Source organism: Taudactylus pleione, unplaced genomic scaffold (assembly GCF_031769625.1).
Source record: "Taudactylus pleione unplaced genomic scaffold, aTauple2 ptg000690l, whole genome shotgun sequence".
Classification (NCBI taxonomy): domain Eukaryota; kingdom Metazoa; phylum Chordata; class Amphibia; order Anura; family Myobatrachidae; genus Taudactylus; species Taudactylus pleione.
The window spans coordinates 2,552,634-2,579,746 of NW_028285092.1; the positions used below are offsets into that span (position 1 = coordinate 2,552,634).

The 27,113-nt window shown below is 45.0% G+C and overlaps 1 protein-coding gene across 2 annotated transcripts in view; it reads right to left on the minus strand.

Annotated features, from left to right (window-relative positions):
• The window catches only part of PGAP1 (post-GPI attachment to proteins inositol deacylase 1), a 707,270-nt gene that overhangs the window by 164,668 nt on the left and 515,489 nt on the right, over positions 1 to 27,113 (minus strand). For both annotated transcript variants that reach the window (XM_088456228.1, XM_088456226.1), the window contains exon 21: positions 20,777 to 20,867. In XM_088456228.1, coding sequence (XP_088312354.1) covers positions 20,777 to 20,867 — 91 coding nt within the window. The remainder of the gene's footprint in view (positions 1 to 20,776; positions 20,868 to 27,113) is intronic.

The following is a 27,113-nucleotide window of genomic DNA, read 5'->3' on the forward strand; positions in this document are numbered from 1 at the left end:
GCTTTAACTTGTAAGCCACAGGATTCAAGACTTTGATGATTGGGAATGGACCAATGAATCGCGGAGCAAATTTCATCGAGGGTACTCGGAGTCTTAGGTTTCGGGTAGAGAGCTAGACCATATCCCCAGGTTGGAAATTTGGAACCGCTCGTCTTTGGCGGTCAGCAAATCTCTTGTACCGGGCTGACGTTTTAGTCAGAGAGGAACGAACCTTTTCCCAGATGTTGGAGAACCGTTGAAGGGACATCTTGGCCGCAGGCACATCTAATGTTGGAAGAAGAGGGAAATCTGGCACTCAAGGTTGATGACCAAAAACTGTAAAAAAAGGAGTTGAGCTGGTGGACGTGTGATAATGATTATTGTGAGCAAATTCAGCCCAAGGAAGAAGTTCAATCCAGTCATCTTGGGAGGATGAGACAAAAGAGCGCAGGAACTGTTCCAGGTCTTGATTGACCCTTTCGGTCTGATCGTTGGTCTGGGGATGATAAGCGGTAGAAAATGTGAGTTTTACTTGAAGGGCTGAGCAGAGTGACCTCCAGAACTTCGCTACGAACTGTACTCCTCTGTCGGAGATGATCTCTTGAGGAAGGCCGTGGAGCTTGAAGATCTCTTATATAAATCTCTGGGCGAGTAGAGGTGCAGACGGAAGCCCAGTAAGTGGTACGAAATGAGCCATTTTAGAAAAGCGATCCACGATAACCCAAATTGTGTTGGGGCCCCGAGATGGAGGAAAATCAGAGATGAAATCCATAGATAGGTGAGTCCATGGCTTAAATGGAATTGCAAGAGGCTGGAGTTGACCATGGTGACACATAAGACCTGACGTCCTTTTTCATTGAAGACCACCAATAGGACCGCTGGATGAATTCTAGCGTTTTATCCATACCCAAGTGACCAGAGAACCGGGAAGCATAAGCCCAATGCAGTAACCTTTTGCGGAGTTCTGGAGCGACGAAAGTCTTCCCAACCGGGGGTATAGAAGATAATTTGGTAGAGGCGAAGAAAGCTGAATTCAAGATTGGTTGGGGCTGTTCCATGGGTAGATCAGGGTCGCTCATCATGGAACGGGAGAGTGCGTCGGCTTTGAGGTTTTGTGAACCGGGACGATAGGAGACTTTGAAGTTAAATCTGGAGAAAAACATTGCCCACCGGGCTTGACGAGGGTTCAAGCAATTTGCAGATTTAAGATAAAGGATGTTCTTATGGTCTGTAAAAATGGTAATGGGGTAATGAGCTCCTTCTAGAAGATATCGCCATTCTTCGAGGGCTAGTTTCATGGCGAGTAACTCTTGATCTCCGATGGTGTAGTTCTTTTCTGCAGGCAAAAACTTCCAGGTAAAGAAACCACAGGGAAGAAGTTTTTCATCTTTAAATCGCTGGGAGAGCACTGCACCGTCACCTTCGGAGGATGCGTCCACCTCCAGGATAAATGGCCGGGTGGAGTCTGGTTGCTTTAAGATGGGAGCGGAGATGAAGGCTTGCTTAAGAAGTTGAAATGCAGAGGTAGCTTCGACGGGCCATTTAGTTGGATCTGCTCCCTTGCGGGTGAGGGCTGTAATCGGAGCTACCAGAGTCGAGAAACCATTTACAAACTTGCGATAATAGTTGGCAAATCCTAGGAATCTTTGTATGGATTTTAAGGAAGAAGGAAGAGACCAATCAAGAATGGCTTGTAGTTTTGAAGAATCCATTTGAAGGCCTGTTCCGGAGATGATGTATCCCAGGAATGGTACACTTGAGACCTCAAACAGACACTTCTCTAATTTGCAAAAAAGTTGATTGAACCGCAACCTCAGAAGGACTTGTATCACCTGGTTTCGATGAGTTTGGAGGTCTTGAGAAAAAATCAAAATGTCGTCCAAGTAAACGACCACACACTTGTACAAAATATCCCGGAAGATTTCATTGACGAAAAACTGGAAGACGGCCGGAGCATTACAGAGGCCGAAGGGCATAACGAGATACTCGTAGTGCCCATCCCTGGTGTTGAAGGCCGTTTTCCATTCATCGCCTGGACGGATACGAATTAAATTATAGGCTCCTCTTAGGTCGAGTTTGGTAAAAACTGTGGCTCCCTTGACTCTATCAAATAACTCTGTTATGAGAGGAAGAGGGTAGCGATTCTTAATAGTTATTTCATTAAGACCCCGGTAGTCAATACACGGGCGCAAGCCACCATCTTTCTTTTTTACGAAGAAAAATCCAGCCCCTGCTGGAGACGTGGAAGGTCGAATGAAGCCTTTACTTAAGTTTTCCTTAATGTACTCCGACATGGCCTGAGTCTCAGGGAGGGATAGAGGGTAGGTTCGGCCTCTAGGAGGATTCTTCCCGGGGATCAGATCTATGGGACAGTCCCAATCACGATGGGGAGGTAACAGATCTGCGCTCTGTTTGCTAAAGACGTCCTGAAACCCATCGTAGGCTTTGGGCAGGTCTGTAGAATCCCGTACGACGGAAGATCTGACAGGTATTACCCACTGAAGGCAGCCTTTGACGCAATTGGAACCCCAGGAGGTTATTTGCATGGTGGACCAATCGATTTGTGGTGAATGTCTCTGTAGCCAGGGTAATCCGAGGACTAAAGAATGAGAGGCTTTGGGAATCACTAGGAAGGATAGTTGTTCGGAATGGAGCACCCCAATGGTAAGTTTAAGTGGTGTTGTACGATGGGTGATGCTTCCACTAGAAATGCGACTACCATCGATGGCGGTTAAAGTGATGACTCGAGGCAACGCTTCTATGGGGATTTGATGTTTCTGGACAAAGTCAGTAGTGACAAAGTTCTCTGCCGCTCCGGAATCCAGAAGAGCTAATACAGCTTTGGAACCTCGAGGTAACTTTAAATGAGCCTGGATGGTGGAATCAGACTTCCTTTGTGATTCAATGGCAACTCCTAACTTAACCTCTCTTTCATAAGTTAGGAGGAGGCGTTTCCCGGACGAATGGGACAAGATTTAACTAGATGTTGAGGAGATCCGCAGTACATACAGAGGTTCTGCCTCTGCCTTTTCTGCCGTTCCTCAGCCGATAAATAAGAGCGGTTGACCTGCATGGGTCCTTCGCCCAGAGGAGGAGAGGGTAAACGGGAAGGTGGACGTGGCCTTCCACGATCAAATCTGCCTCTTTCCAAGGCACGCTCCCTGTGACGGAGATCCACCTTGTTGCAGAGAGAGTTTAGCTCATCCAAACTGGTTGGAAGGTCACGGGAAGCTAGGTCATCTTTGAGTCTTTCAGAAAGGCCACTCCAGAAGGCAGCGATGGGGGCATCCTCGTTCCAATTGAGTTCTGAAGCCAGAGTTTGGAACTGGACTACGTATTGGCTGACGGTCCTGCTGCCCTGACGGAGGCGTAGAATATCAGCTGATGCAGAAGTGGTTCGTCCGGGTTCATCAAAGATTTTGCGAAATGTGGCAACAAATTCAGGGTAGTTGGAGAGCAGGGCACCCGACTTCTCCCAAAGGGGCGAGACCCAATCGAGTGCTTGGCCAGAGAGTAGAGAGATGATATATGCCACCCTGGTTCTGGCCGTCGGAAAGTTGGCGGATTGTAACTCGAATTGGATTTCGCATTGGTTTAAAAAAAACCTGCATAATTTGGGGTTGCCATCGAACTAGCTCAGAGGGGAAAGCTGAAGACAAGCAGGAGGTAGAACCGGAGGAGCAGGTGACACCACAGGAGGAGAGGTGGCTTGGGAGCCAGCGGGAGCGGGATGAGCCAGTAAGGACTGAATGTTGTTCAGGCATGACGACATATCTTGGATGAATTGGATCAACTGGGCCTGAGAGGTCTCCTGTCTTTCCAGACGAGATAGTACATCCTGCGAGGGATCTACCCCAGATCCTTGACCACTTGCTGAGTCCATCTGGCCAGTGCAAACTGTCACAATCGTGGGATTTAGGAGCTGTGTTCCCGGACTGGGCCTTGGATCTGTATTACTTGGCGCAGACGCTCGCTGGAGGAGACTTGGCTTAATGAAGTTTCTCCGCATGAGAGGGTGCAGCGAACTGACAGGAGTTTGAGGAATGCGGCAGTAGCGTGGTAGCTAGGAAGCTACGTGGAGCGGCTGGGTAGACGTTGGTAGCTGAGTGACTACGTGGAGCGACTGGATAGCCGTGGGTTGACGTTGGCAGCTGAGTGACTACGTGGAGCGGCTGGATAGCCGTGGGTAGACGTTGGTAGCTGGGAAGCTACGTGGAGCAGCTGGATAGCCGTGGGTAGACGTTGGTAGCTGAGTGGCTACGTGGAGCGGCTGGATAGCCGTGGGTAGACGTTGGTAGCTGAGTGGCTACGTGGAGCGGCTGGATAGCCGTGGGTAGACGTTGGTAGCTGAGTGGCTACGTGGAGCGGCTGGATAGCCGTGGGTAGACGTTGGTAGCTGAGTGGCTACGTGGAGCGTCTGGATAGCCGTGGGTAGACGTTGGTAGCTGAGTGGCTACGTGGAGCGTCTGGATAGCCGTGGGTAGACGTTGGTAGCTGAGTGGCTACATGGAGCGGCTGGGTAGCCGTGGGTAGACGTTGGTAGCTGAGTGGCTACGTGGAGCGGCTGGATAGCCGTGGGTAGACGTTAGTAGCTGAGTGACTACGTGGAGCGGCTGGATAGCCGTGGGTAGACATTGGTAGCTGAGTGGCTACATGGAGCGGCTGGATAGCCGTGGGTAGACGTTGGTAGCTGAGTGGCTACGTGGAGCGGCTGGATAGCCGTGGGTAGACGTTGGTAGCTGAGTGGCTACGTGGAGTGGCTGGATAGCCATGGGTAGACGTTGGTAGCTGAGTGGCTACGTGGAGCGGCTGGGTAGCCGTGGGTAGACGTTGGTAGCTGAGTGGCTACGTGGAGCGGCTGGATAGCCGTGGGTAGATGTTGGTAGCTGAGTGGCTACGTGGAGCGGCTGGAGCGCAGTGGGAAGGCTTGCTTAGTTAAACTAAGAAACTAGTTGCACTGGCAACTTGTGTGAGCATTGGGGATCCTTTTGTAGTGGACACTGGGAGCTGACAGGCTGAGAGAGGAGAAGACTCCTTATTGGTGGTAGTGGGGTCACATGGGCAATCCAAGATGGCCGCACCCATGGACCGGAGGACAGCGCTTCCTGGAGGTAGTCAGCGGGGACCAGCGGTCAGCAGGAGCCGGCGTGGGAGCAGCACAGCAGCGGGACCCTCCAGAGGACAACAGCGGAGACTGCCTTGAGAGATGAGGAAGGAGCGTACAGCGCCGGAGCCGGAAGACAGCGCGGGTCAGCGCCCGCACAGGTAAGCGACGGGGTCTAATTCTGGGGTCTCCAGGCCGGAGTGTGACAGACATGTTTTATGGATTTGCTGTGTAAGCATTAAAAATACCTATTTTTGCCTCTATGCTGCTCTGGTGAGTGCCCCTTTTTCTATTATTGACTATACGATTCTGGACCAGGCTCTGTTCCAGAGGGAACACCCCAAATGTTGACTGCAGTTGAAGATGAGAGTGCGGATACTTTGGACTATATATATATATATATACACACACAAAGTATATTTATTCATTATCAGCAAGTCTGCATAAGATTGTATTTATTGAGAGCCTGACAAGGTATATGCTGTATTTATTTTGGATGGTTATTCGACATATTCAGGCTCTCACCTTGATGTGCACAGTGTGGTGGCGAACAGTGACGGCACCCAATAATTACTGGCAGTGGCCATGCACAGCATATGGCGGAGATTTGACGGATTTACTCAGCCCTCTGCATGGGCAGTCCAGTCCTGGCATGATGTCATGAGGCAGTAGAGGCAGAGAGAAACTGTGTGGCAGAGGGAGGGTGTGTGATGCCTTCCCCTGCGCCAATTAGCAAAAGTATTATACCCGGTATTTAAACTCCAGACATTGCGTTTGAGTGGGTGAGTCCTCGGGCAGCTGCTGTATCAGGAAATTAATTTTTTACCTGTCCCAGCAGTCCTGCAGATCTTGTGAGCTTATTTTAATGAGAGGGCCTAGATATGCAGCTCCACCCGCCCCATTGTTAATCCGGCCCTGAGAAAAGTCAGTTCAAACGTTTCGATGGGAGCTTGTGGGCCTGGGAGGACATACAGACCATATGGAAGGGAAAATGCAGGAACTTGTTTCCTCACACATTGATCTCCTCATAGCTCACTCCGAGCTGTAGTCTGATGTGTCCTCCATCTGAGATAAGTTGGCAGATCTATAGAACAGATAAAGACAAAATAATATCAAAAGTCGGGGTATCCCAGACATGGTCGCTCCTGTGGAATCACAAGAATATGTGACCAAGCTGTTACAAAAACTCCTCCCCTCAGTTTCGACACAAGAATCTCATTGATCCATCGCCTGCCTAGACCAAGAGTGGGGGCAAACAATGTCCCCAGAGATACTCTAATGAGGATCCATTTCTTCCACATTAAGGAAAATATCTTTATCTGTCTTGATCTGCCAGACAGCAGAAACTCCAATACTTTGGGTGGACTCCAGATTTTCTCAGATCTATCAGCACACACCTTGGCCAAGAGACGTTCATTCCATGCTGTTACTACTGCACTTCATGACAATGATAAAGGTTGAGGCCAGCATTAAATTACTGTTGGAATGGAATATAACAGTTACTATTCCTTCTTCTAGATCTCCAGATTGTCAATAAACCAGGACTTAGTCACTCTTACCCTGGATGGCGGTGCTTCATTAAGGTGGCCCACTCTTTCCCAGAGCACTGTCACTTCTTCCTGAGGGTCATGGGGATGGCCATGTTTACTCTGATCAAGTGAGCACCAGTATCTAGTCTCTACCTGTATCCTGCGCTCACATGACTGCATCATCCTATCCTTGCAAAGAGCCCCTATTTAAGCCTGCACCTGACACTAGCGCCTTGTGGGAATGAGGTGTGGTTCTTCACTTCATAGTGATCTTACTCACTAGCGAGTAATACCTCTGATCCACTGCCTGAAACTGTTACTGGATTCCTGCATGCTGCCAACTCTGAATCTGCTCTATCCACTCTGCATCATTATGCTTTATTCTGCTTCGAGCCTACACCTAACAGCTTGTGTTCAAGCACCGGACCCAGTCCGGTTCAAGCATTTGGTTCCACTCTGGCTGGCTGCTGTCCTCTCTGGGTTCCATTCCGGTTCAAGTCTCCTGATCCAATTCGGTTCCATGTTTGCTACCTCTGTCCCATTCCGGTTCAAGTAAGGTCCAAGCATGTGACATATCCCTATTTACAGCCTGCACAGTAGTCTGAAGTCTCCTGGGCATTCTAAAGACTATCCTAGTGCTTTCAAGTGCCAAGTCTACTGCCTACAGTGATCCTGACTACAAGTCCTCAGAGTACAACTCTCCTGCTCATTGCGGGTTCAAGTGGACTATACTTTCACTTTACTTCAGATTACTTTTCTGCTCTGCAATTACAAAGCTTTTTCTCAGCATCACAGCTCCTGACTTACTATGAGTCTCTCTACTCACTAAACCATAAGTACCTTGATTGATGGTGTTTGTTGTCTTCAGGGTCCTCTCTTAGAGTGTTAGGATTTGTGCTGAGTTTCCTCTCCAGCATTTACTCTGGTTGCTGGGGACTGGATCTAGATTCCTCTGTAAGGGTCTAGGCACCAGTGACCCAGCTCTGGTAATCTATTTGCAGCATCTGTCATCAGATTCGGGACAGGCTACAATTATCTTTATTATTCACTGCTCTGTTTCCTAAGTTCTCAAACACTTGTACCGGCACCTAATCTCTTTATTCATGGTAAAGGGTTGAGTTCAAGTCAATTGCTTCCAGGAACAGGCAAGGAGACTTCCAGGTGTCACTGACCTCTCCAGGCACCAGGTATTTACCGCATGAGTCTCACCCCATGAGGAGACCTCTGATTCAACCACAGCTATTCCACTACGACCCATCAGACCAGTCCACGGGTCTGGACTCTGATCTCAAAACCCCAAATCCCAGTTTGTTCTGACCCTATGGATCTGAGCAGAGAACATACCCAAAATTGTGCACTTTGTCCAGAAATTGGTAGAATGGGTCAAACAGCAGGAATTTGACCATCAACAAATTATCAGAAGATTGCAATACCTCAAAATTAGCTTGGACACTTTGCAGACCTCCCAATCTCCACACATAGTGCGCCTTCCATTGTGTCTGTGTTTACTAACTTACTTGCATCTTTTCCCAGGCTCAAAATTGGCCTTTCCTGCAAAATTTTATGGTAATAAAAAAGAATGCAGAGGGTTTCTGAGCTAACATTTCGAGTTACAACCTCAGCATTTTCCTCCTGCACGTACTAAGACTACATTTAGTTTTCTTATTAGCAGGACAAGCTTTAGTTTTGGCTTCGCCTTAATGGAAAAAGAGTGATCCTATTCTATTTCAATTTCAGTCCCATATAACATTAATTTTTTTTTTTATGAACCAGGGAGGTCTACTTCTCCTGCTGCAGATATCCTTTGTCTACGCCAAAGTCACCACATAATAGGTCAGTATGTTGTAAACTTCCAGACTTTAGCCTCCAAAGTATCCTGGGATGAAAAAAGCTCTCAAAACTTTAATTTGGCAATGTACTGCCAATAACATCAAAGATGAGTTGCCTAATTGCAAAAACCCTAAAACTTTGGATAAGCTCATTTCCATCTGTACCTGAGTAGATATTCGATGTAGAGAAAGGGCCTTGAAAAAAGGTAAACCTGAACATTCCAAAGTTCATCATCCTCCTTCTTCTCATTCCAAATATACTCAAGATGAACCTTTGCAACTGGGTAAATCGCAAAAGAAAGGATTTGCAGAACCAGCTCCAAAATTTGTCTATTTGTGTTGCCCCTGAGCATCTGATTCAAGCTTGCCCACACAAGCTGGGAAACACTGCCTCCTAACCAATAATGGAGAGGTTTGATTAAGAGTGATTTTGTGCTCTCCTCAAAAAAAGACTGTATATTTCTGTGACTCTGAAATTGTATTGGTTTCAGCCTTAATTTACTCTGGAGCTGCTGGCAACTTTATCACCGCTAAATTGGCCCAGCAAATAGCCATTCCTATGAAGATGTCCTTATCTATCTTCCTAACTGTAATAGATGGTAGCCAAATTCTTGGGGGCACCATTACACATCAAGCCATTCCAATAACACTGCAAGTTGGGGTGTTACATTCTGAATCAATAGACTTATATAATTTCCGAGGCATCCAGCCCAGTTGTTTTACGTTTTCAAGGAAATAAAGAATGCTGTCAGAGATGGCACTATCTTTTGTATGACAGAGTAGCTGTACTGTACTGTATGTATAACAAACTGGAGACCAACAATGTTTTGGTTGTGGGTGGCAATACTGTTTTTTCAGTCTGTTAGGACACACCTGGGAACCACCATAAAAAGATATTTCACCACCTTTAATTAAAAGTTATCACAGTAACTTGGCTACCAGGATCCCTAACATGGCTAAAGGAGCTTGGTATAATTACCGGCGACTTCCAGACTGGTTTGTCTTTAGATACGGTCCCGGCATAGTATTGCTGCACTGTGTCCAAAGAGTCCTGTAGAGGTGTTATTCTGTATTGTTAGCAGTAATTGCCGGCCATGTTCACACTCCAGAACTGGATGCCGGCTCTTGATTAAACTGTTCACGGTGTTGTCCGCACTCCAGGGGCTCTGTACCAGCTCTCAGAGCTGTGCGTGAAGGCATGCATCAGCCGATGACAGCGTCTCCTCTGCAGGAGTAGATGTGCAGATAAGGACACACGCTGCTCATTCACTCTAATTGGGCTGTTATAACCAGGTGCTTAGTGAACAGCAAATAACATGAACAGGTTCGTGGTCAATGGTTCGAACTGTAGGCAATTAAAGGTGTTCCTGGCCGATAAAAATCCCTCTGTTCAGAGGTAAATGCAAAGAGTCACTTGCCAGGAAACTTGCCTTATAGTAATGGAGATATCTACTTGAAGGTGCTCAGTTTCCCATCACCATTTACACTTACCACAAAAACCTTTTGTACACATGTTCCATCATTGAATCCTCGCCAGGCTCAATAGGCATTGTTTTTCTCTTACTTTAAACTCCATGTTACATTTCGGCCAGGTTCTAAGAATCAAAAAGCTGTCGCTGTATCTTGCTCCATGCAGGAGGATGAAGATTTGCCTGTTTCCCAGTCTATAATTCACCCAGTGTGTATCTCCATTAAAACCAGCAAACCCCCCCCCCCCTCCCCTAAAGTATAGACTTTTGTTCCTGACATACTTTGGAAGAAACGTTTTCAGAGGATCACTGCTCAAAGTTTTCAGGTCCTGCAGGTACTCGTAAAACTCTGCCTCTCATCCAGAGACTACTGGTGGCCAACCATGTCACAAGATGTCCAACAGTTTTATCACATCCTAGGCAAATGTGCACAACAAAAAAATCCTTGTCAATCCCCTGCTGGGCAACTTGTTCAGATTCCTGTGAATATAGACCCATATCTTTATGGACTTTTTAACAGATTTATCTGATTCTGATGGTCTATTTTATTCTTCTCAAGGGCCTTCCCTCTGTACCAGTCTTGGTACAACTGTTTGTGCATGAGATTTCTCGATTGCATTGCTGTCCTGAGGAAATTGAATCTGACAGAGGAGTACAGTGGCAAGATTTTGGAGGTCTCTCTGCCAGACTCTCAAGATTAAGTTGAACTTCACTTCTGCATATCTTCCCCATTCCAACAGCCAGATGGAAAGAGTCCACCAAGATTTGTAGTTATTCATCATTCTGTATGTATTATCTGCCCGATAACTGGATTAATCTTCTGCCTGGGGCTGATTTTGTCACAGCAATCATTTCCATGAATATTGCTGCTCCATCCCATTCTTCGTGGTATATGATCGACATCCGAATGTTCCAGCATTCTCTCCTCTGACAGCCATTCCAGTCCCAATTCTGAGCATTTGGTGACTCTTGTTTTAAGAGAATTGGAGACTTGTGCGTGAATTGTTACTTTCTGTGTCTCAATGCTACAAAGTACTGTACAAGCAGATAAGAAATGCTGAGTAATGCTAGCATTTAAATCCGAAGACAAAGTATGATTATCCACAAAAAACCTACGATTGAGGGTACTCTTAATGAAATTTGCTCCTCGTTTCATTGGTCCATTCCTGGGTCTCTCAGGTCATTAATCCAGTGTCTTATAAACTGCAGTTGCCATCATACCTGAAATTCTTTTACATTTCTCTCCTGAAGCTTTTCATCATTAACAGATTCTTCAAGGTCAAGCAAGCAACTCCTCCAATACTGACTGACCAGGGTGAAAGTATGAGGCAAAATAAATGTTGAGACTTCCAGTTCTCGCTTGATGGAGTGAGCCCCTCTATTACAGAGCTTCGCCGTGCACCTGGGTAAAATGGCTTTCTATCTATGCTTACAACACTGAACCGCTCACCTTGCCCTGCTCGCCATGTACGACGTCATTTCTGACAAATCCAGCCTCGGCAAAGCTACACCCTCTGGGTCCAGAGAATTGCCGGACTGAATCAAACATGGTGTCATTCAGTGAAACAGAAGCAGCGTTGCCAATTCCCAAGAAGGCAGCGGTCACACATGATGTACACCAGACCACGGACTCCACTATTACATATGGGGACATAATCCAGGCTGTCCCAGATATTAAGGCACAGCTGCATCACCTCACATTGCAGGTAGCCGATACAGAACACAAGCTGGACACTACATTCCAGGATGTTGATGAATTTAAGCATTAAGTTAAGTCCCTGCAGAAAGAAAACTACCAATTTTGTAACAAGATTAATGGTAATTCCCTTCGCAACAATGTCAGATTAGTGGGACTGCCTAAAACCATTAATGATCCAGCACTGACGCATGTTGTCCGCAATACGCTGCCATCCCTATTATACACTTAAGAGTAATGCCGAGATTTGGTGATAGAAAGGGTGCACACGGTTGGCCCGAACGCTCCATCCTCCACATCTTGCCCATGGGTTATATTGTTCAGATGATTAACCTACCTCCATAAGGTGGCATTTCGGTCTGTTTCCCATTATAACTGGTCCATAATATGGGAATGAAAACAGCTTTACATTTCCAAAATAACTTTGTTGAATTAACCTGCGCTCTGAAGGCCTTTTCCTTGATCTGCAAGCAGCTTGTCTATGAGACATAAATTAGCTCTCGTCAACCCGGCAAGACACCACATATTTGATGGATCTTCCCATAAAGAAATCTCAGGCTCCATGACACTATCACTGAACCCCACCCCCCTCCATCCCCATCTGACTCCCTGCATCACTTTCAGCATTCACTCGCTCAACAGATAGTATTAGGCACTAAAAATATCCAGATAGACATTCTATGATAAAGTGTTTCTATCCTTATTGGACTTTAACAATGAATCTCATGTTTCTCATTGTCCTCACGATGCTGGTTCCTGTTCTGTATATCCCTCATCAGGTGATGGATACCTTTTCCACTTTTATCGTTATTGCTTCTTTAGATCGTTTAACGAGCCAATTAATGTATGCCTATCTAAGTTATGTCATGCTAAATATAAATATATTCGGTCACGCATTTTCAATCCATATTGGGCATGCACAGAGCTATGATAGTTCATAGAACTCTCCGTTTTTGTGTTTACGGAAATATGATGTGGAAGTCCTTGATTTATGCATTTTCAGTGAATCCCCCCCCATAGGGACTGCATATTCTTTTATTTTTTGTTTTCCTTTTTTGTGCTGACTCTTTATTTCATCACCCCCTCCTCCCCACAGTCCTGTTTTGTCACTTTCCTCCTGCGTCTTCACTCCCTCCCCTTTCAATGATAGAATACTTGATAGAATTGTATGTTTCAGGTTATTCCGTTTTAACCTCACTGTTGCTGAGATATGGCATATCTTAAAATTGGGTCATGGAATATAAGCGAGATAAACTCACCAGCAAAGCAACAAACAATATTACTGTACCTCTCCAAGCAACAGGTTGACCTGGCATTTCTGCAGAAGACACATCCTTACTGTATCTCAGCAGAAGTAAATAAACTTGGCATGCTTAATTGGTCTACAGTGGCTGCAGCCCCATATACATGTAAGGGGGGGGGGGTCATTCTGTATAAAAGGTCTCTTAAAAAAATGGTCCTTTGTAACGTGTGTGCACCAAATACTTCCTCAAAATAATTATTTCAAAACCTGTTAGTTAAATTAACCATCCATAGTAATGATCCCATAATAGTGTGCGGGGACTTTAACTTGGTATCCTCTGCATTTTTAGATAAATTCGCTAATACCACTAAACAAACTCATCGCTCTAAATTAGGAATCCCTCTATTTGCCAAAAGACTTAAATTAGTAGATACTTGGAGAACACTACATTTCACAGAGAAAGATTATTTGTACCTCTAAGAGGCTCACAACATAGGACAGATAATCTAATTTCTCACGCATATTTCTTACGCCTATGTCCCATGGTTTTAGAAAAATGTATGGAACAAATCGCAATGTCAGATCACGCTCTGGTATAAACTACTCTCCACTTATGGAATGATAGGGGTCCTAACTGATTGTGGTGATTCCCCTCTCATCTTTCACAATACCTAAAATTCGGTAATAGATTAGAATTGGCCAGGGAAGAATATAAACTTAACGACCTTCAACATGCTAAGACTCCTTTTCTGGCAAACGGCAAAATCAGTACTCAGAGGTGTTATTATCTCTTACATTTCTTTCACTAACAGAAAATATTCAACCTCTTACCTTGACCACCAAACTTTTCTGTCATAGGCCTATCAAAAACGCCCCTGATCCAGCTACAAAAAGTGCTTATCACACAGAAAAAATCCACTTTAAGAAAAATCTTAATACTATGGGGGAAAGATACTTATTTTCAGTTAATTACTGTTTCCAAAAGTTTGGATTAAAATGGGTGGTCTCTTGACAAATCTTCTCAACGGCTCCCAGCACCCAATGATGGTTCATCCCCTTCAAACACCTCAGTGCGCCCTAACATCTTCCAATGGTAAAATTGTGGAAGTCATGACATCCTTTTTTTATACACTGTATTCGGAACTGACTGATACAAATACAACTAATCCCATTAATAGCACATCTTCTCCTATCAAGTTATCTTTTCAAAAAAATCTATTCTGACCATGCAGACTCACTGATTGTGACTATTATCCTCCATGAAGTTAATAAGGCCATTTAATTACTTATACCATCGGGACCTGAGGCCTTAGCGGGCATGAGTGGTGACTTTTATAAAATTTTAGCATGAAGGATTGAAGACACATTAGTGTCTGTCTTTAACTATATAATCACTCACAATAAGATGGAAAGGACTTATCTCTACCTGGTTCATATAGACCAATTTCCCTCTTAAACTAAGATTATAAACTTCTGACAAAAAGTATGGCTAAAAGAAATCCTCCCTCACATAAGTCACTCAGACAAAACGGTCTTTATTTGGGTCCGTCACTCAGTGGTCAATGTAAGAGGAGTGCTTAGTTAGTGATTTACCCTAAATCCAGCTCTGCTAAACAAGACATCAATGTTGTCCTATTTTTGGATGCCGAAAAGACATTCGACTTATTACCTGGTCACATCTCTCTGAACATTACGATGAATTGGGTTTTCAGACCAATTCATTGACACCCCCAAGATTCTCTATGCCAATTCACATTCACAAAAACGCCTGTAATGGCTACTTGACCTTGCAGTTTGCCGTAAAATGGGGCACTAGACAGGGTTTCCCCTTTTCGACACTCCTTTTCACAATAGCAATAGAACCCCTAGCTATAGTATTATGCACTCTATGCACTGTCTCTGGAATCTCAATTGATACTGTAACCCTTAAGGTAGCGCTCTTTGCTGATGATATGTTGTTGTTTTTATAAAATTCTGCTACATCAATCACAGCAGCAGTGGAACTTATTTCATTGATTGGTCACTTTTCGGGTTACAAGGTCAATTTTGAGAAGTCTGAGAGTCTCTCGTTTTCAGGTTCCTTATCACAGCTTTACTCGATCCCTATTCTCAGTACCCTCAAACATCTAACTTGCCAAAATAAATACCTAAGTGTACAAACAACCTTAAACCTCATTTGTACAAAGCTAACTTTAAAAAAGTTCTTTGTTAGGCTACATATCTGTAATCAAAAGTATAATGTTTCCAAATATATTTAACATATTGTACATGCTGCCACTTGCAAAATCTTCAACCAACGTAAAGACCCTTACATTCCTTGTGTCTCGTTTTCTGTGGCTAGTTAAAAGACTAAAATTGGCATAAAAAAATGAATGATGACTCGAGACAAAGGGGGGTCTTGGAATACCAGATGTAGCTTCCTACTCATTATTGATCTTTTTTACATACATTCATGACTGGCTCTTGGAGAGCAGTTCATACACAGACTATAATTTGGATAAAGCGCTCCTCACTCCCTTTTCCCCAGGTGCTCTTCTCCACACTAAAACATCAGGCATTCCCTCCGACCTACTTAATCATCTCATATTCCGGGAAATCTATTGCTCTTAGATTAACAAAAAATTGCATTGGAATTATCTCAATTTAACATACTGTATATCCCTATATGGGGCAATCCATCATTCCATCCCTCGCTAACTAATAGTAATCTCTAGCACTGGTGAGTCAAAGGCCTACGTAAGTATTTTACCCTGCTGGCACAATACTGTTATTTTCTGACCTTCAGCTATAGTTGATGCATTTTCTTGTATTTTATTTTATTTTCCTATACGCTCGCTAAGTTGTGGGTGCCCACCCACAAGCTAGTGCGTGCGGGCAGGACATGGTTGTGATTATCGCAACCATCGGCATTGCAAGGAGACCCTAAGGTAGGGTCTCAGCACTCGCGATGCCGAGTGGACTTCCAGCTCTAATAGAGCTGGAAGTCCACTACTGACATCACGAGTGATGTCAGTAGGGACGTCCACAAACGGCAGGCGTTTCTTCGGGAACGCCGCCGTTTGTTCAGCGACCCCCCCCTACCCGCTTACAAAATGGGGCAAACTGTCGATCAACATCGACAGCCGCCCCGTTTTACTGCGAGCCCCGGAGTGAGTGAAGTTCTCACTCGCTCCGGGGCTCGCACGTTGCACGTATGCAATGGCCCACCATCGACCCGCTTGTGAGCGGGTCTGAATCAGGCCCTCTGTCACCCCACAACCCACTGATACTTTAAAACTCCCTAGACTAGAGGCTGATGATATAAAACACTCAGTACCCCATGATCAGACAATGAGATTCTCGTAGTTATTCAGTCACTCCCTACGGAGAAAGCATCTGGCCAAGATGGATTCACCAATTATTTTTGCATCTGAAAGTGCCCCCACACTTACTATTTTTAATTTCACCACCAAATGTGGCTCTTTCCACGCTGAAATGTTGGATGCCCAGATTATTATGATACCTAAAATGGGGAAAGACCCCCTCCTTGTGTCAGAACTATACACCCATTGTTCTCCTAAATTCTAATATGCTAAACAGATTGCAAACCAACTTTTCCCCTTGATCTCTCAAGTCATCCATCCATCCATCCATCCAGACAAGGTGGGCTTTGTCCAAGGACAATAGGCTTCTGTCAACAAATGTAGGGTTTTTGACCTGACAACTGCTGTCGAAAAGGAGTCAGGAGTCTATCATCCTCTATTTAGATACCGAAAATGCATTTAATCGTCTACACTGGGAATGCCTTACTGTCACACTTGCAACCTTTGGTTTACAGGGAGAAATACTGTCCTCGATATCTGCACTGTAAAGTAACCTGACTGCTAAGGTTTTGAGTATTGGTTAACTATCTCTTCTCTTCCCCATCTCTATTAGAACTTTTGCAGCTACAATAGGAAACTTAACATCCTTTCATGGTATTGTTGTGGCCACAACTATCCTTAAGTTAAGCTTATTTAAGTAGGATGTATTATTATTTGTCACCAGCCTGGAGTCCTCCCTGCCTACTTTACATATAATTATTGATAGTTACAGTGCAGCCTGCATTTTTAATTGATTACTGCCAAAACAGAGGAATTGCCCTTTCATGTGTCAAGAGTGACCTTATCTTGTCTTAAAACCCTCTACAAATACCATTGGAAGAAAGATTCTCACCTATATCTGGGTATAACTAATGTACCTGTTCCACACTATACCTTATCTGGTTACCCAATGTTATGTTGGTCAGATACATAATTTACATATGTGTCCACATAAAGTTTTAGGCAGGTGTGAAAAAAATGCTGTAAAGTAAGAATGCTTTCAATAATAGAAGTGTTAATAGTTTATTTTTATCAATTAACAAAATGCAAAGGAACTAACAGAAGAAAAATCTAAATCAAATCAATATTTGGGGTGACCACCCGTTTCCGTCGAAACAGCATCAATTCTTTTAGGTAAACTTGCACAAAGTCACGGATTTTGTAGGATTATCGTCAGAAGAATGATTAACCAATCATAACAAATAGGTGATAATGATCATCATCATAGGTTGAAACACAGTCATTAACTAAAACAGAAACAGCTGTGTAGGAGGCTCAAAACTGGGCGTGGAACAGCCAAACTCTGCTACAATTGTGAGGTTGTGGAAGACTGTTTCATGTCACAGGTCATACACCACGGCAAGACAGAGTACAGCAACAAGACACAAGTTAGTTATACTGCATCAGCAAGGTCTCTCCCAGGCAAAGATTTCAAACCATACTGGGGTTTCAAGATATGCTGTTCAAGCTCTTTTCAAAAACCACAAAGAAACTGGCAATGTTGAGGACCATAGACACCCGTGGTCAACCAAGGAAAGACACATCATGCTAACTTCCCTTTGAAATCGGAAGACTTCCAGCAGTGCCATCAGCTCAGAACTGGCAGAATCCAGTGGGACCCAGGAACATCCATCTACTGTTTGGAGAAGTCTGGCCAGAAGTGGTCTTCATGGAAGAATTGAGGCCAAAAAGCCATACCTTCGACATGGAAACAAGGCCAAGCAACTCAACTATGCACGAAAACATAGGGGTGCAGAAAAATAACAGCAGGTGCTCTGGACTGATGAGTCATATTTGAAATATTTGGCTGTAACAGAAGGCAGTTTGTTTGCCAAAGGGCTGGAGAGCGGTACAATGATGAGTGTTTGCAGGTAACAGTTAAGCATGGTGGAGGTTCCTTGCAAGTTTGGGGCTGCATTTCAGCAAATGGAGTTGGGAATTTGGTCAGGAAAAATGGTGTCTTCAAAGCTGGGAAATACAGGCAGGTACTTATCCATCATGCCATACCATCAGGGAGGCGTCTGACTGGCTCCAAATTTATTCTACAGCAGGACAACGACCCCAAACATACAGCCAATCTCATTAAAAACTATCTTCAGTATAAAGAAAACTAAGAGTCCTGGAAGTGATGATATGGCTCCCACAGAGCCCTGATTCAACATCATCAAGTCTGTCTGGGATTACATGAAGAGACAGAAGTATTTGAGCAAGTCTGCATCCATAGAAGATCTGTAATTAGTTCTCCAAAATGTTTGCAAGTGTACTTAGAAGACTTGAAGCTCTATTGAAGGCAAAGGGTGGTCACACCAAATATTTTAATTTAGAGTTATCTTCTGGTCATTCACTTTGCATTTTGTTAATTGATAAAAATAAACTATTAACACCTCTATTTTTGAAAGCATTCTTACTTTGAGGCATTTTTCCACACCTGCCTAAAACGTTTGCACAGTACTTTACATATAAACTCCTTGCACGATTAACAGCCCTTCTAGTCACTCCAATGCTGTGGCACTAATCGGTAGCGCTGAGCGTCTTTCTATAGGACTTTTTCCCCTTCAAATGTGTCTTATTCGCAAAGCGTATTATGTATAACGCGGATGGGGTATAAAATCCCAGCGTCCGCTGGGTAAAATGCTGATGTCAGAAGCCCAAACATTCATAATCCTGACAGAGGAGGTAAATCCCCTAACTTTACCTTTCTCCCTTCCCCCCAACCCTCCCTTAGGGGTACCTAACTGAAACTCCCGGGGTGGTGCCTAACCCTAAGTCCCCCCAGGGGGTGTCTAACCCTAACCCCCCTTACCCTAGCCTAACCCTAACACTCCCCGGGGGGGGGATGTGTAACCCTAAGTATCTCTGCTTACCTTTGTTCGGGAAGCCGTCCTGACGGGATTCCGTTGTCAAGCTAAAGATAGGCGTCTGGTAGTCCCGTGTTAGGATTAAGACAGCGGGATTCAGACGGACGGTAACTGTCCATCGGTTTATTGACTGTATTCTGTGTAATGCGACTTGTAGTTACGGAGAATAGCTGTATGTGAACACATCTGTAATTCTGACCAATATCTGGAAAGGCAAGTATTCATGGATAGCTTATTAATGCATAACGCGGTCCAAACATCTAGGTCTGGCCATCCCTAACTTGTTGTTTTACCAATCCACGTGCTTGGTAGCAAAAATTAGTGGCTGGGCTTTACCTCCCAACTCAAAAACTTTTGTAGATTCTCCAAGAGCATTGGATGCCATCTTGGTCTCCGTATGGTGCACATGTTGTATCACTACAATCGCTGAGGTTTCTATGCTCCCTTTTTCTCACCTCCAGGCACAATATTATTTGTCGCCTAGGTGATTGTTTACTTATATGTTCATTAGCCACTGGGCTTCTAGCTTGCTTAAGGTATGTGGCTTGCTAAGTCTTCCCCTGCCTGCCATTATATCCAAACTGTCGAAGAGTAACTCTATAGGTGCTGTAAGATTTTGGTAATCTTTTCCTATGGAAGACGAGGCTATAGATAAATCCAAAGTCCCATTACAATGGGAATCAGATTTACAAGTAACATTGACAACCCAGCAATCTGTGTCTATTTGCCATACAGTGCATTGATTCTCTAAAGGTGCCAACACACTTGGCGATGTGCTGCCGATCCAACGATGTGTACGATTTCACTTGAATCTCCCCCGGCAGTCCTGCTCAAAATTTGGCACACGATTTGGTGTATGTACAAACGATACATCGTGCATCCATTCTTTTTTTTATTCAGTGCATCGTGTCCCAGATTGTGAGATCTGCCCTACAGCACGGCAGATCTGAAGATGCGATGTTCGACCAGCGGGGACGCGCATCAGCATCGTGATCTTGAGTGGGGACTCACAATTAGGACATATTTTACACAATCTGTTATTCTGATGCGTCGGAATCGGCCAGATCGGGTAAAATATCGCCAAGTGTGTAGGCACCTTCAGTGTTATAATCGCTTGGAGATGTAAAATTCAAGCCAAATTACATTTATAAGCTATAAAACAAGCTAATTTAATAACATGTAGCAAACTGTACAAACATGTATTGTTCTACTTAGCAAACCCTATTAGTTTTCAGTTGTCTAGACAGGGCAAATAATGCAAAGCTGTTAATGGTTATGTCTTAAGAGCAATGCTATAAAATAAGGCTTTCATTCCTATTGGGGGAGTTTCCACTAGTTGCTCAAATTATTACCATTTAAACAAAATTCTAATTTTTAAAAGCCTGGTGTAAAACAACAATCTTCATATAGACCCACAAGAATGTTTTAAAAATTATCATGTTGCCATTGCTTTTGTGGGTTGTAATCATCTAAGCTGCAGGACAAAGAACTTTGTGATCAATGTTATCATATGGCATGGTCCAAAGATTGACCATACATGTTAAAATATTATACACCTTTGTGAAAAACTGAGCTCAAGGACTAGTCCTTAATAAGTTGCATGTCGGAAATTACCAAGAATGTTTTTTACAGTGTGCAAATAGAGGGAACTTGTTGTAAAATCAAGAGTGCCCTCCCCCCCAAAAACAAATACAATAATGTTAAAATAAATAAACAACAAAAACTTACCCTAATAGGAATCGGCAAATGTTTACAATGGGATCAACTTTGTATGGCTTGGCTGCTACATCCAGTGATGCATCAAATTCTAAACAGTGCCCTAGAAAACATATTTTTTAAGTTATTATGTAGTTGTAGATTTTGTTTAGCCCAGTGTTCAGTAAACAATGCTGAAAACCATACTAATCTGTGGTACTTTTTAATTTGAATTTTTTTTTGGAAATGTTTTGCTTCACTACATCAATTTTCAGTAGAAGTAAATGTAATGTATGTATTTAGTAGATGGCTTTGATAAAGCTCCCGTTACTGGAGCAAAAGCGGTTAGAGACTGTGGTTTACCGCTATATATGTTGATATCCCCGTGGCTGCGCTGGCTCTCAACTCTCCGGCTCATCTGAACAGAGGTTCTGGACTGTATTATTGACATTGGGTCTCCAAGCAGCTGCTGCAGCACTATACCTAAACATGCTTCAGGCAAGCAAAATGTTTGTGTCTGATTAATAGAGGAAGCACATATTAATTTCATCCTTCTGTTCCAGGAGCATCATTACAATACCGGATCATACTGGTAAATAGACTCCTGTACAGTTGGATCACCTCTTTCATTGACATTTACAATTTTAAATGCAGGAGTTTATTGGTACTGTCAGCCAACTTATATAAAGTAGCCAATGGGGTTGGAACTACAACCTGTTTTATTGCAAGAACATTCAATTCATAATGCAGTATGTGGACATGGGGCCTGAATCATTACGGATCACAACTGTGAATGCAATAGCGATTACGCACACAGGGCCTGATTCTGCAAGGATCGTAATTGCAAAGCTGCACGCAGGCAGCTTTGCAACTGTGATCCTTGCAGATATGGTAATGCAGCAGGAGGCATTACGCCTTCTGTGCATTACTTATCCGAGCTGCGTTTTCCAACGCAGCATCGGATAATCTGCGTACCATCAGCTGGCTGCGGTGAGCCGTGGGGTCCCGCAGCTGGCCGCCGCAGTTTAGAGGAAGAGGCTAGGAAAGCTCCGGCAGCCAACGGAGATCCTGGCTTCTTCCTTCCACCGCAACAGCGGCGATACGCCTCCGTTTTGGGAAACTGAGGGCATCGCTGCCCCCTCCCCGCCACCAAACGGCAGCAGACTGTCAATCACTCACAGTCTGCTACCAGTTTACTTGAGTTTGGGAACCTCTCCTGTAGATCAATCAAAACATAATTTGGAGCACACTAAATTTCACAATTGTGCAATAATCACTTGTTAGACCACACCATGAATGTGAGGCACACTTTTGGGCAACTCTGTAAAAGAAACAGACAGAATGTTCATAGACAAACTACCTTAATGACAAAAATAATAGGGATTTTTACCATAGAGGTACTATAACCTTATTAAATGTTAAAAAAATAATAAATGTAAACGACATAACAAAGAATTTTTGTGACAGTAGCCTATTCATTAACATGAACAGGTCTGTTAAACAGAAATAGTTTCTGCATGCTTTAAAGTTTCAGACCCATTCATCAGTGTAGGAAAAGAGGATTTATGGTCTTACTTTGTAAAATCCTTTTCTTCGACTCCATAGAGCATTCACTCTGGGTATAGCCTGGAGAGGGAGAATCTGGGCACCAAATAGTTACTGATTTTCTCCCCAGCAGCCACCTGGCTCCCTCTCATTATACCCTGACCCCAGATACCGGCCAGCAGTTTAACTTAGCAAGCCAATGAGAATAGGGAGAAGGAAGACCGGCACACACTCAGTAAACACGTCAAAGAAAGGTGCATCAAGAACTAACATCAGAGGAAATAAACCCGTAGGCCAGGTGCGAGAGTGGGCGCCCTTTGCCCCCTATGGAGTTGAAGAAAGGATTTAACAAGGTAAGACCATACATGCTTTTTTCTTCTTCCTCCACTAGGGGGCACAAGGATCACTCTGGAATGTCCTAAAGCTGTCCCCCAATGAGCGGGGATGCTCCTGGGCTGCACTGGGAACCACCTTTTTACCGGAAGGTAGCGTCCAAAGAAGCAAAGGCAACAACTGCATAGAAACTAATAAAGTAGTGTGGGCAGATAACCACGTGGCAGCTGTACAAGCGCCACGGTGAAGCTCCCACAAAGGTCCCACTGATCTGGCATAATGAGCAGTAATCAGAGCAAGGGCGGGAGATCCGTCACAGAGTGTGGCGGATAGCACGCAGGGCCACCAGGATACTCTGATCAGAAACCGCAAAGCTCCGCTTGTGAAAATCATACAGGACCACAGAGAAACTGAACTCCGGGTCTGTCCATGGAAAAATTACCGGACAGCCTACATTACTAGATGTGTCCTCTGGAGAGGAGTTCGGGACACAGAAAACCAGATCAACACAGCCCCAGATAGGAGAGGATCCGAGACACTACTAGTTAAGAACCAAAGCGAGACCGCAGAACGGCTCGATCTAAGGAAAAGATCAGAGAGGGGGAGTGACAAGACAAGGCACTCAGACAGACATCCACCATGCCAAGCAATGGCCGGTAGTAAGACAGCTGTCTCTGTAAACCAAAGAACGAGCAATGTGCACTGCAAACAAGGAATCCTAAGGGAGCTTACCGAAGAGTCCCAAGAACCAAAGAAAGGTTCGAAGGAGCCAGCTGGTAAGAACAAATGGTGATAGCATACAAAGGACACCCTGAAAAAAACGTCCAAATCCCAGGTAGGCGCATAAGCAGTTGTTGGAGCAGAAACAACAGGTTGGAGACCAGTATCCCTAGGAAGAGGGCCAAAGGCCCCAATTCGCAGATAGAGAGGATTCAACATAGCTGGAATGATCTGTGGAGGAAGCCTCTAACCAAACTCTCGAAGACGTCCTCTAATTCAGTAAGAGCTTTGACCGAAGTGGGCCATTTGGTATGTAGCAGGGTACAACAGATTCCACTAGAAGAAACCCCTCTACTTTTCAGGATGGGTGACAAGAGCCACTCTGGCAAAACGAGGCGGGCCAGAATCTGATGGAAATACAGGCTCGGAGACCAAGAACCGACCATAGAGGAAGACGCATGAAAGCTCCAACTGAGAGGTGAAAGACGTTGCATCCTACGGCCGCTGTGGCCAAGCTTAGATCACAGTGCTCCCTTCCAATTGTGACCCGTTATGAACAGTAAAGGAACTATAAATAAGAGTGAAAACTTCCACTGTACCGCCGGAGTAACCAATAGGGAAGCTCCGAGAACTCTGGAGCTGGACAAGTATTACGGTAACTGGTGGTCATGTGAGACAGCAGCGATCACAAGGCACTGAAAAACGTCTGAATGTAGAGCCTATGTACCCTAGTGAAAGACCTGGCAGGCTTTGAGCCACCACATAAAAAGGGGCGAAAAGCTTGTATCATAAAGAGCAGACTGCATCTATGTTATAGGGCCTAAATATCCCAGTGTAGAGACAGGGAATGAAACACAGTAAGAATGCCAGGATAGAGGGGATAGTAACCAGAAGACCCTTAGTCTTACGGCAGGGAGGCATACCCACCGAACCCTGGAATGCAGCAAAGCTCTCCCCCAAGGGGAAAAGCTATCCACCCGTAGGACCACAGAAGATCTCCTTGAGACAGACAGATATCCAGTGACTGGGCCCTGAAGAGCAAGTAGAGAGGAGTCGTCATGACTGTCCTGATCCTCATGAAAATCACGAGGGGCTGAGGACCTACTGTAACGGTGATACTGACAACTGTAAGAGATTGTACTGCACAGCATACCTTCAGATGGCAATATGTAAATAGGCCTCCTATATGTGTAAGGATGCTCTGAAAACCTCTAGTCTGAGCGAATGATAGAGCGGACAGAGGGCCTGATTCAGAGCCGGACGCTCTGACCAGAGCACTCGCTCTGAATCAGGGCCCTCCTACCTGAAAATGGAGCGGCCTCATGGACGCTCGCATAGCTGTGGGTTACCACCCACAGCTATAGCGAGCGTCCATGATGATGGTCGCGATGGTCAAGACCATCGCGACCATCGGGCTTGCGACAAGACCCTGCGGTAGGGTCTCGCTGCCGCAAGCCCAGGAGTGATTTTGGCTCTATCAGAGCCAAAATCACTCCCATTGACATCATTACTGATGTAATTGGGCCCGGACTCAGACGGCTTTGCCGTCGTTATTCGGGTCTCGCGCATGCGCACGACGGAGCTCCCTACATCGTGCGCATGCGCATTAGGGCACCATCGACCCGCTTGCGAGTGTCCTACGCTCGCGAGCGAGTCTGTATCAGGCCCAGAGGCCCTGATTCAGAGCCGGACGCTCTGACAGAGCGCTCACTCTGAATCAGGGCCGTCCTTCTCTTTTTTTTAGAGCGACCTCTTGGCTGCTCGCATAGCTGTGGTTGGCCACCCACAGCTATAGCGAGCAGCCAAAAAGATGGTCGCGATGGTCCAGACCATCGGGCTTGCGACGAGACCACGCCCTTGGCACGCCCACCAAAGGGGACGTGCTGTCACTCACCATCGACAGCACGCCCCCTTTGTAGCGAGACCCGGAGCGACGGTTTGCCCGTCGCTATCCGGGTCTCGCACATGCGCACGACGGAGCCGCCTCCATCGAGTGCATGCGCACTGGGCCAACATCGACCCGCTTGCGAGCAGGTCTGAATCAGGCCCAGAGTCTCCCAGAGTGCTGCTCCTGGGATTGCTTGGGAAACTAGTTACGGCATATATGAATCCCTTATGGAACTCAAATCTGGGTTGTGCTGGTCCCAAGATGGGAATATTACCGCTGTGTAAAAAGGACCAGAGAGCTCCCGCAGGTTTCAAACCCAGAAGATTGCAAAATAAATGATCTGGAAACTGAAGTAACCGCTGATCTATAGGCTGGCCCTTAGAAGTGGGATCTGAACCCACGTCTCCAGAGGAGACTGTGCCCTATACCACTTGGCTATTCTGAGCCACGCTGGGGTTTCCCAAGTGGAAATCCACCCAAACTTGTGGCAACAGACCTACCATCTGCATGGCGGACTAAAGTCACCTACGTCAGGACCCAGGGCCCATAGAGAAGGAACTCCTTAATCTAGAAGGTAGACGGCCTGGTACAAAAGGCAGACAATGTATCCAGGCACTACCTAGAGACCGTCTCGTCCAACCCCGGACCACGAGGACATTCTTATAAGTACTTAAGAGTCCGTGACAGCGTGCCAGGAATGTAGCAAGAGGATTGTCCTGACCATCACGGCAGATATACGCGTTTAAGAGGTTAATATGACCATGCCAATGAACTCCTAATCAACTAGGTAGTAGCCCGACTGCACTACAAGGGAAAATACTCTGTCACTGAACTGTGATAGGGATTCCTCTCCTATCTCAGTTTCAGAACACAGAGGTCTGTGGAGAAAGTACATTAGTACACAGCTCTAGAAAAAGGTTCAACAACTACGTAAGACTTGAGCACCCACCTGCCTGGGTGCTTCAACCTTGGAAGCCATTTAAAAGTAGTCCAAGTGTAATAAAGATATAAAAACAGTGATGTGAAGATTACAGAGTTGTCCTGTGAATGATAAAGTGCCACAAATAGAAAAAAAAAGTGGAGCTAAATAAAAACTGGGGTCATACTGATGTAAAGTAATTTCTCTATGACAGAGACATTAACAGCCCTATCACTGTTACCTAAAGTACAATGGCATCTTCGCTTTACTGATGGGGTACCTGGACAGATATAAACATATCCATAACTACGCATATATAGATATATAATGGTACATACATACACAAATTATTAGAACATAAATATAAAGTACCTCAGAAAAGGTGTTAAGCCACGAGCATGCGGCTCCCTGCAAGCAGGGAGACACTTTTACCTGCCCAAATCGGTGTCCGGCTGCAACTGTGGGCTCCGGGAGAGGTGGTGTTTATGTCCCTTCCCAGAGACACGCGGTGGAAATCACTGACCTAGTCGCCAATGCTACCGCAACCGGCGCTGTTGGAGTGGCAGTGACGGAGTCCTATAGGATGCCCTGCACTGCTCGCTCTATTTATAAAAAAAAAAATATTGAAGAATAAATAAATAACAGTAAGAGGGGGCCACTTAAAAGCAGCCCCCACAAATTGGCGCCCACTCCTGTTCGGCACCAAACTAAAAACTGCTGGCCGGTGGCTGGGGGTGGGATATAGTGGAAAGGGAGCGAGGTGGCTGCTGTGAAAAAATCAGTAACTATTTGGTGCCCAGATTCTACCTCTCAAGGCTATACCCAGAGTGATCCCGTTGCCCCCCTAGTGGAGTAAGAAGAAATACAGTATACCGTTATACAGTTGTGCTACGCTGTCCATATACACTAGAACGAGGATGTAGTAATCATTTTATTCAGAAGGGCTCCAAAAACGAAACATTTTC